General features: G+C 36.4%; 1 protein-coding gene across 12 annotated transcripts in view; it reads left to right on the top strand.

Annotated features, from left to right (window-relative positions):
- LOC132193212 (ELAV-like protein 1) overlaps window positions 1-17,021 on the top strand; it is a 50,801-nt gene extending 33,780 nt beyond the window's left edge. For 8 of the 12 annotated variants that reach the window (XM_059613714.1, XM_059613710.1, XM_059613707.1 and 5 more), the window contains 5 exons: window positions 5,892-6,045; window positions 6,590-6,628; window positions 7,632-7,860; window positions 7,990-8,031; window positions 9,052-17,021. In XM_059613714.1, coding sequence (XP_059469697.1) covers window positions 5,892-6,045; window positions 6,590-6,628; window positions 7,632-7,860; window positions 7,990-8,031; window positions 9,052-9,376 — 789 coding nt within the window. In that variant the 3' untranslated portion in view covers window positions 9,377-17,021. The remainder of the gene's footprint in view (window positions 1-5,891; window positions 6,046-6,589; window positions 6,629-7,631; window positions 7,861-7,989; window positions 8,032-9,051) is intronic. The other 4 variants (XM_059613712.1, XM_059613720.1, XM_059613716.1 and 1 more) reach the window with 3 other exon arrangements.
- The last annotated feature ends 1,833 nt before the right edge of the window (window positions 17,022-18,854 follow it).

Raw genomic sequence — 18,854 nt, 5'->3', positions numbered from 1 at the left:
CCGTACAGCTTGGAGTGTGTCCAGTGGCGGAATGGCGAGTCGGAAACCCGATCGCGGCCCCGCTTCGTGCACACTTTGTGCTTTCGTCGCTGGTCCATCAAGGATATCGGATCGCCGCATCACCGAAAGAACTTATCCACCATTTAGCAAACTTGCAATCTTCGTCCTTGAGAAAGAAAAACAGATTTTAAAAATCGCCAAACTTTTGCTTTTAACCAGCTCCTGACCCGAAACGAGGTATGCAATCCGCTGCACATGGACGCGGAGCATGTTGCCTATTAAATAAAATGTCTTGTGGATGATTCTAATTAAGGATTAAAATTAAATAAACGGTTGAAAAGGTATACTTTTGACATGAAATTTTTTAACGTTTCTATTGAGTCAATTTTTCCAAATTATGTTGCGGTTTAAGAGATTCAATATTTAGGGATATTTAAAACAATTTTGTTGTAAAATTATTGACTTTTTATGAAAATACAGAGTTTTGAAAGTCAATTTTGAAGCTTGAAGTCCATAAAACTGAAATGGCTCTTCTTTTAAGTTTATTGCTCTCAAAAATATATTGCTGAGTAAAAAAATTCTAAAAAATTCATTGTCAGAATAGGAATTGGAGCGAATGAAAAAAAAATCATGGAAGACGTTTCCACCAGCCTTAACAATAATTTAAAATCCCAGCAATCTCGTACAATATCTAAAATTCGATCTTATTTTTTAGTAGGGTCACAAAATGCGACTCTCTTTTCTTAAAAATTGCCTCTATAAAATTGAATGAATTGTAAAAGAACGCTTACACGGTGGGCAGTTAGGGAGGAGACACATGCCAGCATCTGATATCTCTCCCATTCCCATTCTAAGCAGAGCCGACGTCCATTTATAAAAATAAGATTTTTGCCCTTTTCTCCGCCCGCTCAGTTTACGACAGATCGGTGCGCCTGGAACCGGCAGATGAAAAAGTCTATTTTTGAGTTCCGATGGTCGGTTTTATGCTTCCTCTTGTCAGACTCGGCCGCTGTCTGTTTACTCGGAGGCGTTCGCCGCCGCAGTTAACACATGACAACCATGAAATGCCCCCAGGATGTAAAAATTATCGCCGAAATTTTCACTGGCTGGTCGAGTTTGGTCCGGCCGCTTTTATTGGCAGATAAATTTTCCTGCTCTTTGATTAGCTGACGTTAAACTTTATGGCCGCGTTCTATCTGAAAGGATTGTTACACTCTCGAGAACGTGTTATGACAGGCGAGGATTAAGAACAAATGATGTCACTGCAGTGGTGAACAAAATATTTTATGTCAAAGCAAAATTTATTTTATTATAACATAAATTTAGAATTTTCACAATTTAAAAATTCTCTGCAACCTCGTGCTGGAATAATTTTGATTCGATCAAATTATATTTTAAATTTTTATATGAATTTCCTTTTTAAACACTTTTAGAGTTCTCTTCGAGGGAACTCTGGCAGAAGTTTCTAGCTGCGATGAGGAGAGCTCTGTTTTACGTCGCCATCCAGACTCCAATTTTAGAGTCAGTCGTGCGTTTTTGCGCGCAAAGTTGCAGAATAATTCTGGCAGTTGGTTTCGCTCTTGAATTATTTCATGAAAATAAACTTCTTTTTAACTGCTGTCACGCAGACTGCTGGTGCGCTGCGGCGGCCAAAGGGCTTATTTTTCTCCTACATCCGGCCGCTTTTTTATTTGCCGCGCTGACGACCAAGAAGAAGAAACTCGCCGGGCGAAGAAGAACAAGAAGAAATTCGCTGCGGAAGAACTCGAAAAGAAAGGGGCAAAAAGATTTTTGTTTCAATTAAACCGTTAACAATGCCTAATGCCTCTTGCTTTGTGGGAAAAAAATAAATTTTGGCACTTATATTTTTTTTTTTTAATTTTGAACATAATGTATAAAGTAGCAAAGGAAAGTCGCGGCCAAAAATAAATTTAATTCTGATACTCTTCGGGGCGCGTTTACGAAGCCGTCACGAGAGATGGTTAATTTCGAGGCAGCCCGACCAACTGCTTCGGCTCGGCAGCCTTTCTCTTTGCTGGAGCCAATCCAACAGATAAATAAAAGTAGCCACATTGACGGGGATGCCCCCTATTTCGCGCCGATAACTCTTGAGAGCGTCAGAATCTCTCGCGCTCCTCCAGCACGCAATGCCCTGCAAGGCACACTTGAGCAAACCGAATTTGACCCGACCGTTTTCACACTTCACCGACCGGTGTCTGTTTCCGCTCACAGTTTTCTACTTTTAAGGACCATCGAGCTGCTTCTTCACCCGAAATTTGACAAGAAGTGCGGTCACAGATCGAAATCTTTCGCAGGCTGAAAAGAATATAACAAAAGAAAAATGACGGAAACACAATTATTTGAAATGTTTATGTGCCATCTTTTGTAAAATATTTTTCATTATTTCTTCTTGATCATTTCAATTTAAAAAAAAATCACCTCTATGTTTTAAAATTAAAAAACAAACAAACATGAAATCAAAATTATTTCATCAGTTTGAACTTTTAAATTTATAAAAAATTATCTATCTTTTTACCTGTAAATTTTTTACATTTCCTTCGTTGCTTTGAATTGGTCTCGTCAGTTTTAAAACGATCAAAATTTGTTGCTGAAAATTTTCAATAATGCTAACAAAATTAATTAAAATAAGATATGATACTTATTAGTGATAATAACAACCTTTGAAATTTCAATCATTATATTATATTATATTATATTTTTCCAAAAATATAAAAATAAAATAAACAAGAGACTGAGGTTGAGAGTTAATACAATAGACGGGCCATCAAAGCGTAAAAAGTGGCTTGTGAGCTCAGACAGAGACGGCAACAACATTCATCGGCGATGATAATGTGACCACCGAGTGGGCGCACGTGGACCGATTATTTGGCTGCGCGCCAACCGCCGTAAAGCACACATGCATACCTGCCGGTGCTCGAGGCAAGTAGGCTCTTAATTCACCTGCGTGGCTTCCTTTCTCACACCCCCGATACATTATCTCTCTTTCACCTAAATGTGCGGTCGCCGACGCACGCACCTCGAGAGAGGCACATTAACAAAGCCACAGTTTTGTGAGTGTGTGCTCATTTTTGTTGAACTCAAAATAGGCGAAGCTGTACAAAATATTGAAAATAAAGCGTATTATAATGCAGTATATTAATTTACTTATAAATTCTGGTCAATTGAAGGAATTTTTGTATGGAAATATCAAACATTTAGAAAAATTTAATATTTCAGGAATAAAAACTCTTTATTGAAATCTTCATGGTTTAATAAATAAATTTCAAGGAAATTGTAACGAAATTAAGTTTCTGAAAATTTTTCAACTGTCTATCAACAAATTGTGTTTGCTGCAGAAAATTAAAAAATAAAACATTTAAATTTTTAAAATTTTAAGCCTATGCAGTATTGAATTTTTTACAATTGCCAAAAATTAGCACATCTTTTAAAATTTGAAGTTATTGTTTGAATAAAACGGACTCACACTGTTCATTCGGTACCTTTGTCTCCATTTATTGCAAATCAGACCCTATTTTGCCATGAAAATTAAATGAAACGCCACAACAATTATCCCTGTTCAGCTAAACAATTCCCAACTGCACACTAACATTCAAATTATCCAAATCACGACGAAAGCAGCGCGGAATTAAGGCCCATCTGTTGTGTGTCATGCCACTCTAGGCTCCACTCGAGCTGTCTCAGGTGCGTCGTCATGCTAATCGTTGTGATGAACGCGACGCTCGACGGACTACCGTTGGCCGCTTTGCAACTCAATTATTGCGGGGCGCGCAGAGAGAGAATGGACCGTCGGAGGGCGAACAGCACGAGCGCGAGAGAGAGAGAAATCTCGATGAAAACTAATGACGCTCTCACCGCCGACCGGCAGGCTGCTGCGCCAATGAATAATGAACTGCGCAAATTTCACTTGCAAAACCATTTGGGACCGCTTAATTGTAATCGTTATTACGACTCGGTGGGCTGTTGACGTTGCGAGACAAAACGCTCTCGCACCTAGAGGGTCGACGCTCTCCAGCTTCCAACTCTTCTCGACTTAATTAATATCTGAAGTCGGTACGTGCGTCTTCGAGCAAAACGCTTTCTCCAATCGCGTGGAGTGGTGCGTCTAAAACTTCAAGCAGGATTTTCTCAAGAAGGCTTGGCAGATTACGAGTGAATTTTTGTTGCTTCCTGCGAGCAAAAAAATTAATAAGGAAATGTCTATGATTTGGATTTGTGGAAAATATGTTCCTTTGACTTAAAAAATATTGGACTTAAATCGTAATAACTTTTTACATTAAAGCAAATATAGACGAATGGTTGTGCAAATATAAAGTTGATCCCCGTTTATCCTGTTTATTGAAAAAAGTTTTGTTTTTTAATAAATGTGTCAGGCAGAAGTAGAACTTTTGCTTCTCTGTTTGCCGAAACTATGAGCAAACTTTTATATCCGAGGCCGCCTCAAAAGTTTTGCGTGAGGATTTATTTATATTGACTATCCAGGCAGGCAGACTCTTCTTCAGGTATTTGTTCAACCTGAAGAGCTTAGGCGAGTAAACACTTGCGTGGCGGAAATGTTTGTGTGTTTGTCTATTTGCCCGCGGACTCGGCGCACAACCTCGAAAGCAAATTCCATTTTACTATTTTCGGCACCTCTGGTATAAATTTCTAATTGAGGAAGAAATAAAAAATTTAATACTCAAGTCCTTGCTCAAATTACTTTGAGAATTCTCCCCACTGCAGACAGACACCTCGCTAGATTAAATGAGGCGAATTGTTCACCCTAGCCGGATGTTCGTTTACCACCGTCAAAGTACGCATCCCGCTCGTTCTCTGGGGGATGAGCAAAGCGGGGAACTTGTGCAATTCCACTCCGCACAAACCAGCTTCATCGATCTCAACACCCTGCTGAGGAAACTTCTTCCTGCTCCGCCGCCAAAGTGGTATTGTTCTGCTCAATGCCAACTCCTTTTATATCCAAAAATATAAAACATTTTTCTTAAATTTAATCCAGAAGAAATGTATCTGAGAATTTTTCCTCCTTATCGACTATTTGCTGAGCGAAAATTTATCGGGAAAAAAGCGATTTCTTGCTGGATAAAAACTCGACGGGTGTTGAAAATGAGCGTCTCTTCTCAAATACAACACAAAGCGTTTTCCTTCTCATTTGGAATTCAGCCGCGGTGAGGCGAAAGATATGGAAATAACTGGGAACGTTGTGGAAAAGAGAGAGAGGGAAAAACCTATTTTGCCTTCCGTTTGCCGACGCAAAGTTCACCGATGACGTCACAAAAATGCGGCGGTGGCGTCGTCCTGAATGTCTGCCTGCCGGCTGCTTTCCCAACTGCGCAACCCTCCTCCTCCTCCATAATGAAATGCGAGTCCGTGCAGTTGGCGGAGAGAGATGGGAAAAGACAGATAGCGTGCGGCATTTACACCTCCAATTTAGTATTCAAATTTCAAATGCAGAGACTTAGATAAAAGCCTGCCTGAGTCGAAGGCGGTTATCTCCCGAGTGTGTCCGGGAAAGAAAATAAAACGAGCAAAAAAGAAAGAAACGGCAGTGAATTTACGCCCTTATTAAGATGTACATACATAGTGGAAAAGGCAGACACGCACGCCAGAAAGCCTCTGTTGTTCCAAGGTGCTGATAATAGTTGCTCAAGAAGACGGAAAATTAAAATAAAATAAAAAATACAGCCAGAAAAATTCTTATTTAAGGAAGAAAAATGATTTCTAGAATTTCAATTTGAATTTTTGGAGCAACTTAATAATTGAACTAATTTTGACCAATTTTATTTGTTGAATTTTGAGAATTTAAATAAATTAATATTGAATCTTGTTCACTTCATGTTTAATGGAATTTTTTTTTATTAAATTTGTCATTTTTGCAGGTCTCTTACGCTAGGCCCAGCAGCGAGGCCATCAAAGGTGCCAACCTGTACGTGAGCGGCTTGCCCAAGAACATGACCCAGCAGGATCTAGAAAACCTCTTCAGCCCCTACGGACGCATCATCACCTCGCGCATCCTGTGCGACAATATCACAGGTAAGCGGCGTCGATGTTCGAAGAAAAAAAACTTTCAATTTATTGAACTAACTTTTGAAATTTATATACAAACGAATAAAAAAAAATATGAAAAAAAGAAAGAAAATTGAGCACTGAAAATGTTTTAGTTGAATCATTTAGTTGCTGGGTTTGTGATCTCGACGAGGTCTGGTGTTGAAGAGAGTAATGATAATTTTTGGCCAACTCTTTCTGACTTTTTCGTTTATTTACCTCTTATTTTTGGTCACACATTTTTCTCTTTATCATCATTAATTTCGTTCAATTTATTTGTTTACTTATATATGCCACATATTTTTACCTGACATGTATAGTAGTGCTCATTTTATTTGTTCTTAATTTTTTGATACAATTATTTTAGTGTATATTTCAATAAATCATTGAATCTCGAACATGGCCAATTTATCCTTTTTTAAAACTGACTGAGAAACATAACTAAACTAATCCACACAAAATATAATCATTCTAACTTTTATGGTCATCATTGTAAATTATTTATGATTTGCGTTTTCTTTTTTTCTTATAGTCCGCCAGTTTGTCGGTGGAGCCGAAGATAAGTTACCCTGTAAGTGAAGCTGTTTTTTATTTTCTGTTTTCTCTCCTGTCCACACTCACACATCTGAAATTAGACACCATATTGTTATTGAGTTCTATAGACCTTCCTCTCGTCTTTAATTTTCACTGCAAAACGTTGATCATTCGAGGTTTTTCTCCTGACAGAAATAAATTAATTATTAGCCAGAAATGATCTCCGTTTCGCCTCATTCTGTAAATACCAGAGAAGGTGGTTTAGACTGTCGTTGGCTTTTTTCAGTTCTGTCGTCTTTTTTAACAAACTCTCTCAGAAGAAAGTATTTATAAACCTGCACGTTTTTGCCACTTTTTCTTTACGGCCCTCTAAAGTCCCCTCACCATTGTAGTGCGAATTTTTTTTAAAGAAAAAAATGTCAATATTTTAATTACAGTTATAAATACACCTCCCAATATTGTTTACTTTCTGAGGTCTCCCAACCCCCCGAGTTGTTTTCTTATCAACCTTTGCTTTTCTTTTTTCTTATATATATCAAGCTAAACTATTCTTTTATCATTTATTTGTTTGCATTTCTACTAACGTGTTTTCTTTATTTTATTGATTTCCACTTTCTGGATGAATAAATAAATAAAGAGTAACACCAGGCCTCAGACGGTTAAGATTGCGGCCCACTTTTGTCTCTGATTAACTCGTAGTGGAACTTGTAGTCAATCTTCCTTCTCTTGCTGGGCGGGTCCGTTTGCCCTGCTCTCAAGTTTCAGTTGGCTTCCTGCTGTTTTGCACACCTTACCACTTACTGCTATTGAATTAGGCGTGTAGTTGCACACCAGTAGATGCACGAACCTCTTATAAAAATATATAAATTTTAAAAAAATCCCAAAGTTTAGTTTTCTCACAGACACCTTTCGGTGCCGATTGTAAAAATTGTTCAAAAAACAAGCACCGAAAGTAGTGTCGTTGTGTTTGTGTAGAATTAAATCCCCTCGCAGGCCAGCCGTGATTTGCATTGTTAAAAATGTTGCTGTGTTCCCGACAGGCCTGTCAAAGGGCGTCGGATTCATCCGATTCGACCAACGCGTCGAGGCCGAGCGCGCCATCCAAGAGTTGAACGGCACCATTCCCAAGGGCTCCACCGAGCCGATCACTGTCAAGTTCGCCAACAACCCCAGCAACAACAACAAGGCCCTGCCACCACTGGCTGCCTACCTGACCCCTCAGGCGCGCCGCTTCGGAGGTCCCATCCACCACCCCACCGGCCGCTTCAGGTATTTCCTCTTGGACCCGATTTTTCATTATTTTAATTAGTTGTTAGTGCTCGAATTAAGTAGATCTCATTTCTTGATTTCTTCTCTTTTTATCAATTTTGGTTATTTTCTCTTCGCGTCTTGTTTTAGCACTGGCAAGGCCGTGCTAGCCATTAACAAAGGGTTGCAGAGGTCAGTATTTAGCATCCCCCACGGTTTTTTCACATGATTTTTTGTATAATAACTAACCCTTTTTACACTGTAATGCGTATTTCTTTTTTTAACTTATTCCGAGATGGATTAGTCTTGTTCAACAAAAAATTTTGAGGTTTTTAACTGGAGAAAAGTGGGATATCTGTAAGTTTAAAACGAGTGGCTGCCCCATCAGAAAGAGCTTTATTTTTATCATCAACTTATGTGGGAACTTGCGCACTAATGCAGAGCGATGTGGAGAGAACTTGGAAATGCAATTAATCATTCTTGGCAGATGCGGCTATGCTGACAAATTGAGATTCCTTCAGCTCTTTTACCACCGAGCTGGTGAAAAAAATGGATTTTTTATTATGAGCCATTTTTCATATAGCAGACTGTAAATATTTTGCTCGTGATTTATGTTGTGATTTGCTCCAAAACCTCACAAGTGTTTATATTTAAAATATTTTGCTCCACAAAGTTCTAACAAGATTTTTTTCTGAAGTTCTTACAACATTTGATTTTATATTAAATTAAAAAGGGAGTTGGTTACAGTATTTTTCAAGCTCAAGGCCAGTTTAAAAATCATTCAAAGCAATTGAGGTTTTGGAAAAAATAATTGAAACATATCTTATTAGATCTTTGCAATTTAATTTTTAATTACTTAGGATGAAAATAGGGGAATTTTTACATTACAAATAGATCCTCTGCTTGATCTTTGACAAAATTTACTAATTAGAATCGTTTTGCAAGATTTATGGGTATCAAAATTTTACGTTTTCGAATATATCTAAGACCCCTTACATTAACTTCCAAATTTGTACATTTCGTGTTAAAAATAATCATATCATTATTTCCAAGCTTAATTTCCTGTAAATATATTTATTATCTGGTTGATAGTTGTTTGGTATTTAATTATACTTTGCATGGTTGTGAGTTGAAATTGGAAATTACTGGCCCTCCTTATAAGTGTAGGAACGCGCCTTGTGGTTTTAAAGGACATGGTATGTCTAATTGCAGATACTCGCCGCTCGCTGGCGACCTTCTGGCCAACAGCATGTTGCCCGGCAACGCCATGAACGGCTCGGGCTGGTGCATCTTCGTGTACAACCTGGCGCCCGAGACGGAGGAGAACGTGCTGTGGCAACTGTTCGGGCCGTTCGGCGCCGTCCAGAGCGTCAAAGTGATCCGCGACCTGCAGACCAACAAGTGCAAGGGCTTCGGCTTCGTCACCATGACCAACTACGACGAGGCGGTGGTCGCCATCCAGTCGCTCAACGGCTACACCCTCGGCAACCGAGTGCTGCAGGTCTCCTTCAAGACCAACAAGAGCAAGACAGCATAAGCCCCCACATGCGAAACAAAAACAACTCCCACCCACTCACTCTTCACCCCTTCGCACATACTCAGTCTCTCTCAGTATATCTACATGCATTGAAAAGAAATTTATTCTTGAACAAGGAGGACAAAACAATAATTTCGGAGCAGACCGACCAACCAACCATCAACATCAAGAAGAAGATGATGATTTCGACAAGGCAGAGAATGAAATATACACCTACACATACACACCCACACACACACATACAATAATAAGTAAAGCATATTAATGAGAATTCAGATGAGTAAGAGAGATATTTTAGAGGAGAGCCAAATGAGAAATTTATATATAAATTTGATATACACGGACGTTTTTCTATAGAAAAAAATGCGCGACGAAAAAACTTATTAACTACTGATCTACGAGAGAAGAGAAATAAACATTGACGAATGGACACTTGATGATAAAGTATATAATGTAAGAACGTACGTACGAAGAACAAGTGTGAGAATCTCCTCTATGTATATGCTGTGTTATGTAAGAATGCTTTTCAACCTCATCCAAACCTCCTCCGTCATATCTCCACTGTGACCACGTTGCTAGTCAAATCAAATGGATGAATCGATAGGAAAAAAAACGGATCAGGCGCCACTGAGTCCATTGCCAACCCCGAAATGATAAAATTTTAGAAAAATTTCAGGCGGACAGCAGAACCGGCCCGTGGGCGGCCATTGTCGAACGGCCGCCTCCTGGCTGGGGTAAGTGAAAGCGAAAAACACAGAGAGTACAAATTGACAATTAAAGATGTAAATAGGAGACAAGGCCTATATTACCTTCTAGTGACTTCCAAAATTTTGTAAAAGCTCAAAAAGTTGACGACGAAGATTAGAAGAAGAAGAAGACGCGCGCCGCTCGTTAGAGAGAGAACAAATTTTGTGTACATAACTCTGTATTAGAAAAAGCGTTTTCTGTTCAAATAACGAGTGATAGCCATCAATGTTGGTTTTCCGCGGCCGCCTCTCTTTCAAGAAGGATTTGCGTACTTAAACGAAAAAACAAAACTGTTGGTCTCTCTATCTCTCTATATCTCTCTCGAATAAGTGAAAATCGGCCGGAGCAATGGATTTGGCCCCCGCCTGTTTTGTTTCTTGTTGTACGAGTATTTTTATTATTTGCACTATGACGAGTGGATTAAGCTACCATTTTGCGATGCGTATAGCTGACTAATTAATTACTTAAAAATCGGACGCGTGATGATCACGCCTCCGAAGGAAATCACTAGTCGTCGACTAGCAGGGGCTTTCGCTAGTCTGCTGAGGCTAGTCAACCTTTCAAAGTATCTCCCAGGCGAAATGAACCCAATTTATTGAGTGTTTCCGCCCGCGGCAATTGTTGAGTTTGGTTGAAAGTAATTGCGATGGTATGAGGCAATTATTGTACTAGATTGAAAACCATAAAACTCTTCATCTCAAACAAGACTCTAAAGTGGTGCCGCCACGTGTCGGACCACTAGATTTATGTGCAAAATATCTCACAAGGCGCCGGTTGCCTGCGCTGATCAAATAGGTGGATATGTATTTAATTTTTCAGTCTCACCTCTCATTTTAGTTTTTTGTTTGGTTTTTACCTTGAGTTGGTACGAGTAGTAGATAAATATATTTTGATTTTCAGCACTCCCCGGAGAAAATTATTTTGTATACTGACATGAAGCGTAGTAGAAAGTTGTTTCGTTTTTTGTGCCGCAACGAGTGCAAAATTTCTATTTGTGCATCACAGAGATATATATATCCATTCATTTATATATACTTTAGGAGTATTTTCTTACTTTTGGCACCGTAAATATAAACGATGATTGATTTGCTATATTATTAAGTTGATACCAAGGTGATACACCTTTTTAGTTCTGTAAGTAAAAAGAGTCAGATTTTTAGTTTTAATTAAGCAAAACCAAAGAAAAGTTCTGGTTTGAGTTTATTTTGTCGACGCGGCCGCTATGGTTATTATTACAGAAGAAAAAAAATTTAAAAAATTTACCTAAATTTGGCACTCTCACACAATCAGTAATAGTAACAATAGTTATGATAATGAATGGTTTCATTAAAAGGCTGCGTCTCATCTCACGTTTTATATTAAATATTAACACATTGATCAATATTTACCGCACGTCGAGTTAATTAACTCATTAAAAGAGCAAAGATATTTATTCTCTTACCATTATTATGATTTTGATTGATTATAATTTCACTTTTCTTTTCATTCATTTGTCTTTTAGTTCGTAAGTTAAGCGTATGATTAAAAGTATGATATTTATATACTTAATATTTGTCTTTTCATTTCATTTTCATTCTCGTTTGGTTGTTGATTTTCCTTATTATTATTATTATTATTATTATGATTTCTTACTGCATCTCCACCTGCGCATGAGAACCGCATTTCTCATAATTAAAAATATAAAAACGAACACGTACGCTGAAGCGAGCCCCTTTGGTCTGCTGTGCACAAGTGTAAGTGAGTGGGCCACGTTGACGACTGGCACATCAACTAACACACACACACATCCAACTAAAATCCACAACACAACACACATTTCATAACTTGAAAATGATGATCAAAAAATCAGGTGAACGCTATCAAAAATATAAAAAAATGCTGCCCGTATAAAGACATGTAAAAAGAAAATCCAAAGACAGCACACTTCCATGAAGCAAAAGAGAAATAAGTGAAGAGTGAAAATAATAAATTTATTTTTGTAAGGACACTTATCAAAAGTAAAGATAATATTGCTACTAATGAAAAATACTCTTTAATAACTCTAAAAAGTATAAAAACGAACAAGTACAGACGTGAAAGAAAACGCATTCCAGTAGAAGTGGGCGATTTTTTACTCTCTCTTTCTCAAAAAGCTGAACAATACAAGAAGAGTTGATCAAAAAACTTTTGAGCACCTTGTTCATTGCTAGCAGCCGACAACCGATTGATTATATTAGTTGACTAATTGATTCCGCTCACGAATTCAGACAGTTCTCGTGAGTGCAGTTAATTTTTCAGCCGATGTTTGGTTTCATTAAAAAAAAAAACTCGACGGGTCACGGGGAACTTGCCTAAAACGAAGAATTAACTCGCTTCTGCGCTGGGCCGTTTGCGAAAAAATATTATATATATCATCATAAAATATAATAGAGAAGTAAAAGAGATAAACTTTGTACCTCCCACGTCCAGAAAACCAAAATGCTTTCGAAAATAATAACAATAATCTCACACAAAAAAACATCCATTCACACTCGAGACGGTGCAATATATATAAATAAAAATATATATTTTCGGTCGAGCCTTTTCAAACTGGCTTCCGCTTTTCTCAGCACTGGAAATTTTTCAAATCACATACAAAACATTTCAAATCGATATATTTGTAAATCTGTCCCCCCATCAACCCTTTCCGCGATTGTGTAAAAAAAGCGGCGCTGAAAGCAACGAAAGACGTTATGGATTTTTGCAGTCCCCTTTCTGTGTCCCGCGCGACATCTCTCTTGAAACAAAACTTTTGCATGTTATTGTACGTGTAGTGCAACTTGAACCGCACAGACAACCATCAAAACCACCGCGAGCCACCAAACAATGATAAAACTTTTGCTTTCTCAGAGAAAAGAATTATTATAAAAAAAAAACATAGGCGAGAATTTCATTCGCGTCTATAAACGAATCTAAAAAGAAGAAAAGCTGACCATATTTTTGACAATGTTGCAATAAAGGCGGAAATATAATTAACGTAAAAATTCGGGGCTGCGGCTAGTTAATTAATTGTAACCAAAAATGAAAATCAAACTGACACACGGAGAATGCGCGCAGACTGGACCGGTTGATCTAATATACTGTTTTTAATCTTCAGCGCGCACCGGAATATCAGAAGAGACGATGAGAGAATGGATTTGAGCATACAACGAAGTTTTTCGAAATATAAAAGTCGCATCTCGTGAAGAAATTTGTAAAGAAACTCACGGCTTGTGAAGTTGTGAAAAATATGGTCCTTGTAAAGGATGCTTTTTGACGTGAACGCATATTTGTGAAAAAAAAAAAATAAGTCTTCATAAATTTGTAAATATGTGGAGAAGTGGTCTAGAAAAAAAAAACACTGACGGAATCTCTAAAAAGGGCAGTGGATAATCTTATTATGGGGAATGAAGTTGAGATGGAGAGGTATAGGGAGGGCCAAAACGCAGAAAAAATAAAACACCCACACCACTCACATAAATATATACACTCGATCATAACGTATATAAAAATAAGATATATTTTTCGGTTCTGTGTACCAGAGTATCATCTTTTACGCGTGAACTGCAGCTCTCTATACATGCAAAATGGGAAAAATTAAAATGCATTTATCTCGATAATGTGATTAATGCCTGTTCTATATATATAGAAGCATTGAGAAAATCTATATATTTAAAAGAAAAATAAAAAATTAACTTTTGCCAAAAAAAAAATTCAATAACGCGCTGATCAAACTAAATACAAAGAAAAATTGCGACCGAATGAGTGGGACACGAGTTGTATCATAAAAAAACAAATAATAATTATTATGGTTGTTTAAGCCGCTTTTTACCGTTCGTATTCATATGTATAGCTTAACAAAAACAGAAATGCCACACCGCGAAAGACAGCAATTTTAAAATATATACCGATGAGACGAATATGATTTGATGAAAAAAAGTGAGAGAGAAGAAACCCGAACAAATCACACTCGCCCATCGCGAAAATTATTGTCGAATATATATATTATCTCATCATTTGTAGACCTATACACACACTCACTTTATATACCTCTCTTTACATATAATTATTACGTACTATTATAATAGACGTGAGCTGAATTTGATTGATCAGGGCAAGTCAACGCGAACTATATGACGAGGCGTGTGTTGTTGTTGTTTGAAGAAATCGATCCCCTTTTGAGAAAGAAATATCCGGCCTTGAGCGCGTATAGTGAAAAATAATAAATTATTTTTACATTCTAAGAGCTGCAGTTTGTGAGGTGAAAAAACGAGTGTAAATTCCTAGAAAGCCGAAGACCTGCCTGAAACTTATGCAAACCCGCAGACGCCCCGGCGCATGAGAATAATTATGTAATTCATTCTTAAAATCTACCCTCGGGCCCGCCGGTTTTTTTTTTAAATAATTTAAAGATCTTGCGCGAGAATCATTTTGAAAGGATGTTGAAGGAGAGTGCGATTTGTTAAGACCTGAAAAAGACAGAGGAAAACCTAAAAAAATCATACACACACTTTCTTCTTATACACAAACACATACACACACGCCCCTGAGTCATCTAAACATTATTATATATCATAAGCATATTAACGAAAAACGAACAAAGATGACGTGCTATAGAATGAAAAAAAAATTGAATTACATCACGCATACAAAAACGCTGCAATAATATATCTAATTATTTGATAAATTATATTATAAAATTATTGTATTGATTATTCAACGTTCTACGGTAGCACTTAGATTTTGGTGTTGTTATATGATTCTCTCTCTCTATCTCTCATCGCAAAACTTGCTACGACGAAATAAATTAGTCTCAATCGAAAGGGATTGAATTTAATGAAAAATGATGCGCTGCCCCCGGATCGCCCCGGAAAACTGTTGCCCTTTCCGCTTCCGCTTCCCTGCTCGACCGGTTGATTAGCGGCATATAAATTTAATTTAACCAGGCCATTCTGGTGTTTATATATACTTAAAAGAAGAAGATGCGGAGTTGCATTTAAATTTTATATCTTATACGGAAATGCTTGGGAAGGGCGCGGGAAAACTCGACACTTTCATATACACTGCATATCACACATATCGTGCGGTTAATTTCTGAATAAGAGAGGCGGATATGATGATCTAATCGCGAGCCAAGAAGATGAACTAGTGAGGTTGGAAGTAAAAGTCCAGATATTAAAATTAAAAATAATTATGTAGCAAGAATATTTATTGTCGAATTTTCTGCGCCGTTTCCGCGAGTTTCGTCCCCAGACAGATCGGAATTGAAAAAAAATAACAATAAAAGAGGGTGTTTTGAGAAGAAGTTTTTGGATTAATTAACGGATAAGTAATTATCTCTCTCTAATTGAAATCTCCATCGCACGAAGCATTTTTTGCAGTTATATTATAAATTATTATCGCTACGATAAGTACTTACTTACTTACTCAACCACAAGTATATTAAACCACGAGATTCATTAATGTTCTTATTGATGTCTTAATTATTATGCTGAATTGTTGTGTCTCATATAATTATAATTATATACGAGAGAAATACGCGCAAACACATTATACTCAGAACGAATACCAACAAGCAGTGAGCCAAAGACAAACACACAAATACTCTTTGATTGATTAATTAATTTTAACGTCATAACCGAGCAGAATTTTACTCGAGAAAAGGAACATGTGTTATTGAGAAGATCATTAAAAACCATTAAATTCCATGATGGGTTGTGCATTAGCTATTATTAAACTTATTAAATACCACGTGACTGCATTTGAGCACAAAAATTAACTGAGGAGAGGATCTGAAATTTTCATCAATACGCACTACAAATATTTTTGGTGCGGAATTTATTGATTAATTAATTTCTCCTCGAATTTTTGTGTCTGGCTACGTAGTGGCCGTTCAGTTATTTACATTATATATGCATTTGTAACCAATTAAGCGCAACACGAGACCGCATTTATTAAGTGGGTAGATATTATAAATAATTAAATTATTATATACCTTACATACCTATTAGCAACAGTGAAAAAAGAGAAGAAGTTGCACGCAATGTTTACTCCCTTGCTCTCCACGCGTACAATTAATTATTTCACGTCTCTCTTAATTATAATTCTTAATTAATCTACGTGTCTCTCTAACTCTCTCTCACACCTTTAAATTTAACCCTTACTAAGGTGGTCACATGTATGATTATATAATTAAATTAATTATCTGAGTGTTTTTGCTGCTTTTGCTCTAGAATTATTACAAAAGAAAAAATAACCAATGCTCGGGTTTAATTAATTAATTGACCCTTTCTTAATCATATTAAGCACTCACTCATGTATTATTGCGTAGATTAAATTCAATGATTGCAGTTTTCCAGATTAGTTATAATAATTCGTGTCATTGCTGTGTTTTTCTGTCTTTTTCTTAAATATATATTGCTGTGAGACGACCTTTAGTACTTATAGTAGGATATATAATGGGTTGGACTTTGGTTGTTGCATGTTAAATTTTGAACTCGATTCTGAAGACACACGTAATTATATTAACACACGAAATTTTGTGTTCATCGATTCCAAAGAATATCTGTGAAAACAAAACGATCTCGGATGAAAGCTAGAATGGCCAAATTCTATCCCATTTATTGTTTCGGGTCGACGTACACACGAAACGGCCGGAAGCCTCTCTTGTTTTTCATCATTATATTGAAAAAAAAAATAAACGCTGCAATGATGATGAAAAAGCTACACTTATTCATGCATTAAGTATTAAAATAGCAAAGGAAAAACAAAAGTACTTTAATATCTCGCTATACTTTTTTGTCTTTGACTGTTAAGTGTGTATGCTAGTCGAGTTTAGAATTTGTTTTAGGATCTCTCAGATAAAATTACGAAAAAAAAATGATAAACACTGGAAAGGAATCTCAAACTCAGCGAAAAAATATAAACAGAATAATACAACAACCGCAACACACACAAAACTTTGAGACGCCCTATGGTACAATATTAACAAAATTGAACGGAACGATCTCACCATATAAATCATTTCTGAGACAGCAGATACACGCATTGGGTATATTTAAAAACGCGACAGAAAGAAAAAAATGCAAATTTTTAAATTGGACAAAATTAACTTTTACGAAAACGAAAACTTTTGGGGAATGGAAACCATTTTTATATAAAAAAGAAAAGGTCATTGGAGTTTGCACCGCCCTGTTTTTTTTAGGGTCGGTCGCTTTGGTTTTTGAAGCGAAAACATAAGGAAGGACGATGGAGAAGAAGCGAAAATTGGAAAGAAAACGAACATTTACCACCATGACTAACAACAACGGCAGTAACTGTGATGACCTGTTGTAATAAATTTGCATTCATTTTCAATGTACCTCACCTATTGTCTCACACTCTCTGGGGATGAAAATATTGAAAAAAAAGATTATGACATAACAAGCAAAAACGAAAGGGAGCAGTCAAAGATTAATATTTAATAAAAATTGTTGTTCCCTCCCATGATAATATTGAAGAGAAAAAAGATGATGAAGAAACATAGGAAATTGGTTGTATTATGCAATATTTGTACTTTTCCATGTTGAAAACTCAAATACAATAAAATTATTGGAAATAAAAACGCACAGGACATTTTTGAAGATCCACAAATTAACCTTCTTTTAGTTATTTTTTTTTTATATTTTAGATTTAAAAGAAAAACAATCTTATTTCTACTTTGATTCTAATTTTAAATGAGGCTAGATAAGTGCTACACAGATACCACATTTAACACCTGCCAGTCCCCTAACTTTTCACCTCAATGAATTCAATGATTCAGTTTTGTTTGTTCTAATCGGTATTTTGTTTTATTGTTTTGAGTGGCTCTTAATTCTTGGTCGTCAAATAGGGTAATTTTGACGACTATGGTATCGCCGAGCTCCTTTTCAGACTTCTTGGGAATGATGACTGGCACGCTCTAGAATACTTTAGAGATGACCAGGACCCCACGAGGTGGCTGGTCACCACGCTGATGTGGTGTTTGGTGGAGTGGATGAGGCTGCTGCTGGACGAGATTGTCTTACAGAACGCGCTGCACCGCCTGAAGAATATTGAAAAAAATATAATACGCTGAGAAACTTTAAAATTTCTGAAAATGAATTGGTTTTTCATAAGTTGAGCTCATTATTAGGATAAATTTAATTAATAAATAAAATTTGAGGAGGATCATAAATTATATACGTAGCTATTTTCAAATGGATTGTCAATAATCAGAATTGCATCGTCAGGCCCATTTTTAATTGTTGCAGTAAATTTTCAATTATGTTACAACCTGTTTCTCAATTTCAACCATTATATCCATTTTAAATTTATTAATAAGATTATATTTTAAAATAAGCTTGAACTGAATATTTAAATTGGACAATGAAGCAAAATATTTTTTAAAAATTAATAAAAGGTTATATAAAAAAGAGAAAAATAAAAGTTTATTTAAAATAAAATAAACTAGCATTATAAATAATGGTTGTTAACAATGAAAACAAAAAAGCAGAAAGAAAAACATTATCCTGATCACTGATCTACAATTTAAAAACTCAAATAATACAATAAAACTTTCTGAAATGAAAACGCACAGGATATATTAGCAGCTTCACAATTTAAATTTTTTAAAAGGCATTTTTGGGTTTGCGAATTACATTATAATCTTATGTTTTTACCCTGTTATTCGGTTTACTGAATAAATTCTTTGGATTTTTATGTTGTCCATAGTGAA

The sequence above is a fragment of the Neocloeon triangulifer genome, unplaced genomic scaffold (assembly GCF_031216515.1).
Source record: "Neocloeon triangulifer isolate White Clay Creek 2 clone unplaced genomic scaffold, ASM3121651v1 ptg000003l, whole genome shotgun sequence".
Lineage (NCBI taxonomy): Eukaryota > Metazoa > Arthropoda > Insecta > Ephemeroptera > Baetidae > Neocloeon > Neocloeon triangulifer.
This window is presented reverse-complemented; position numbering and strand designations above follow the sequence as displayed.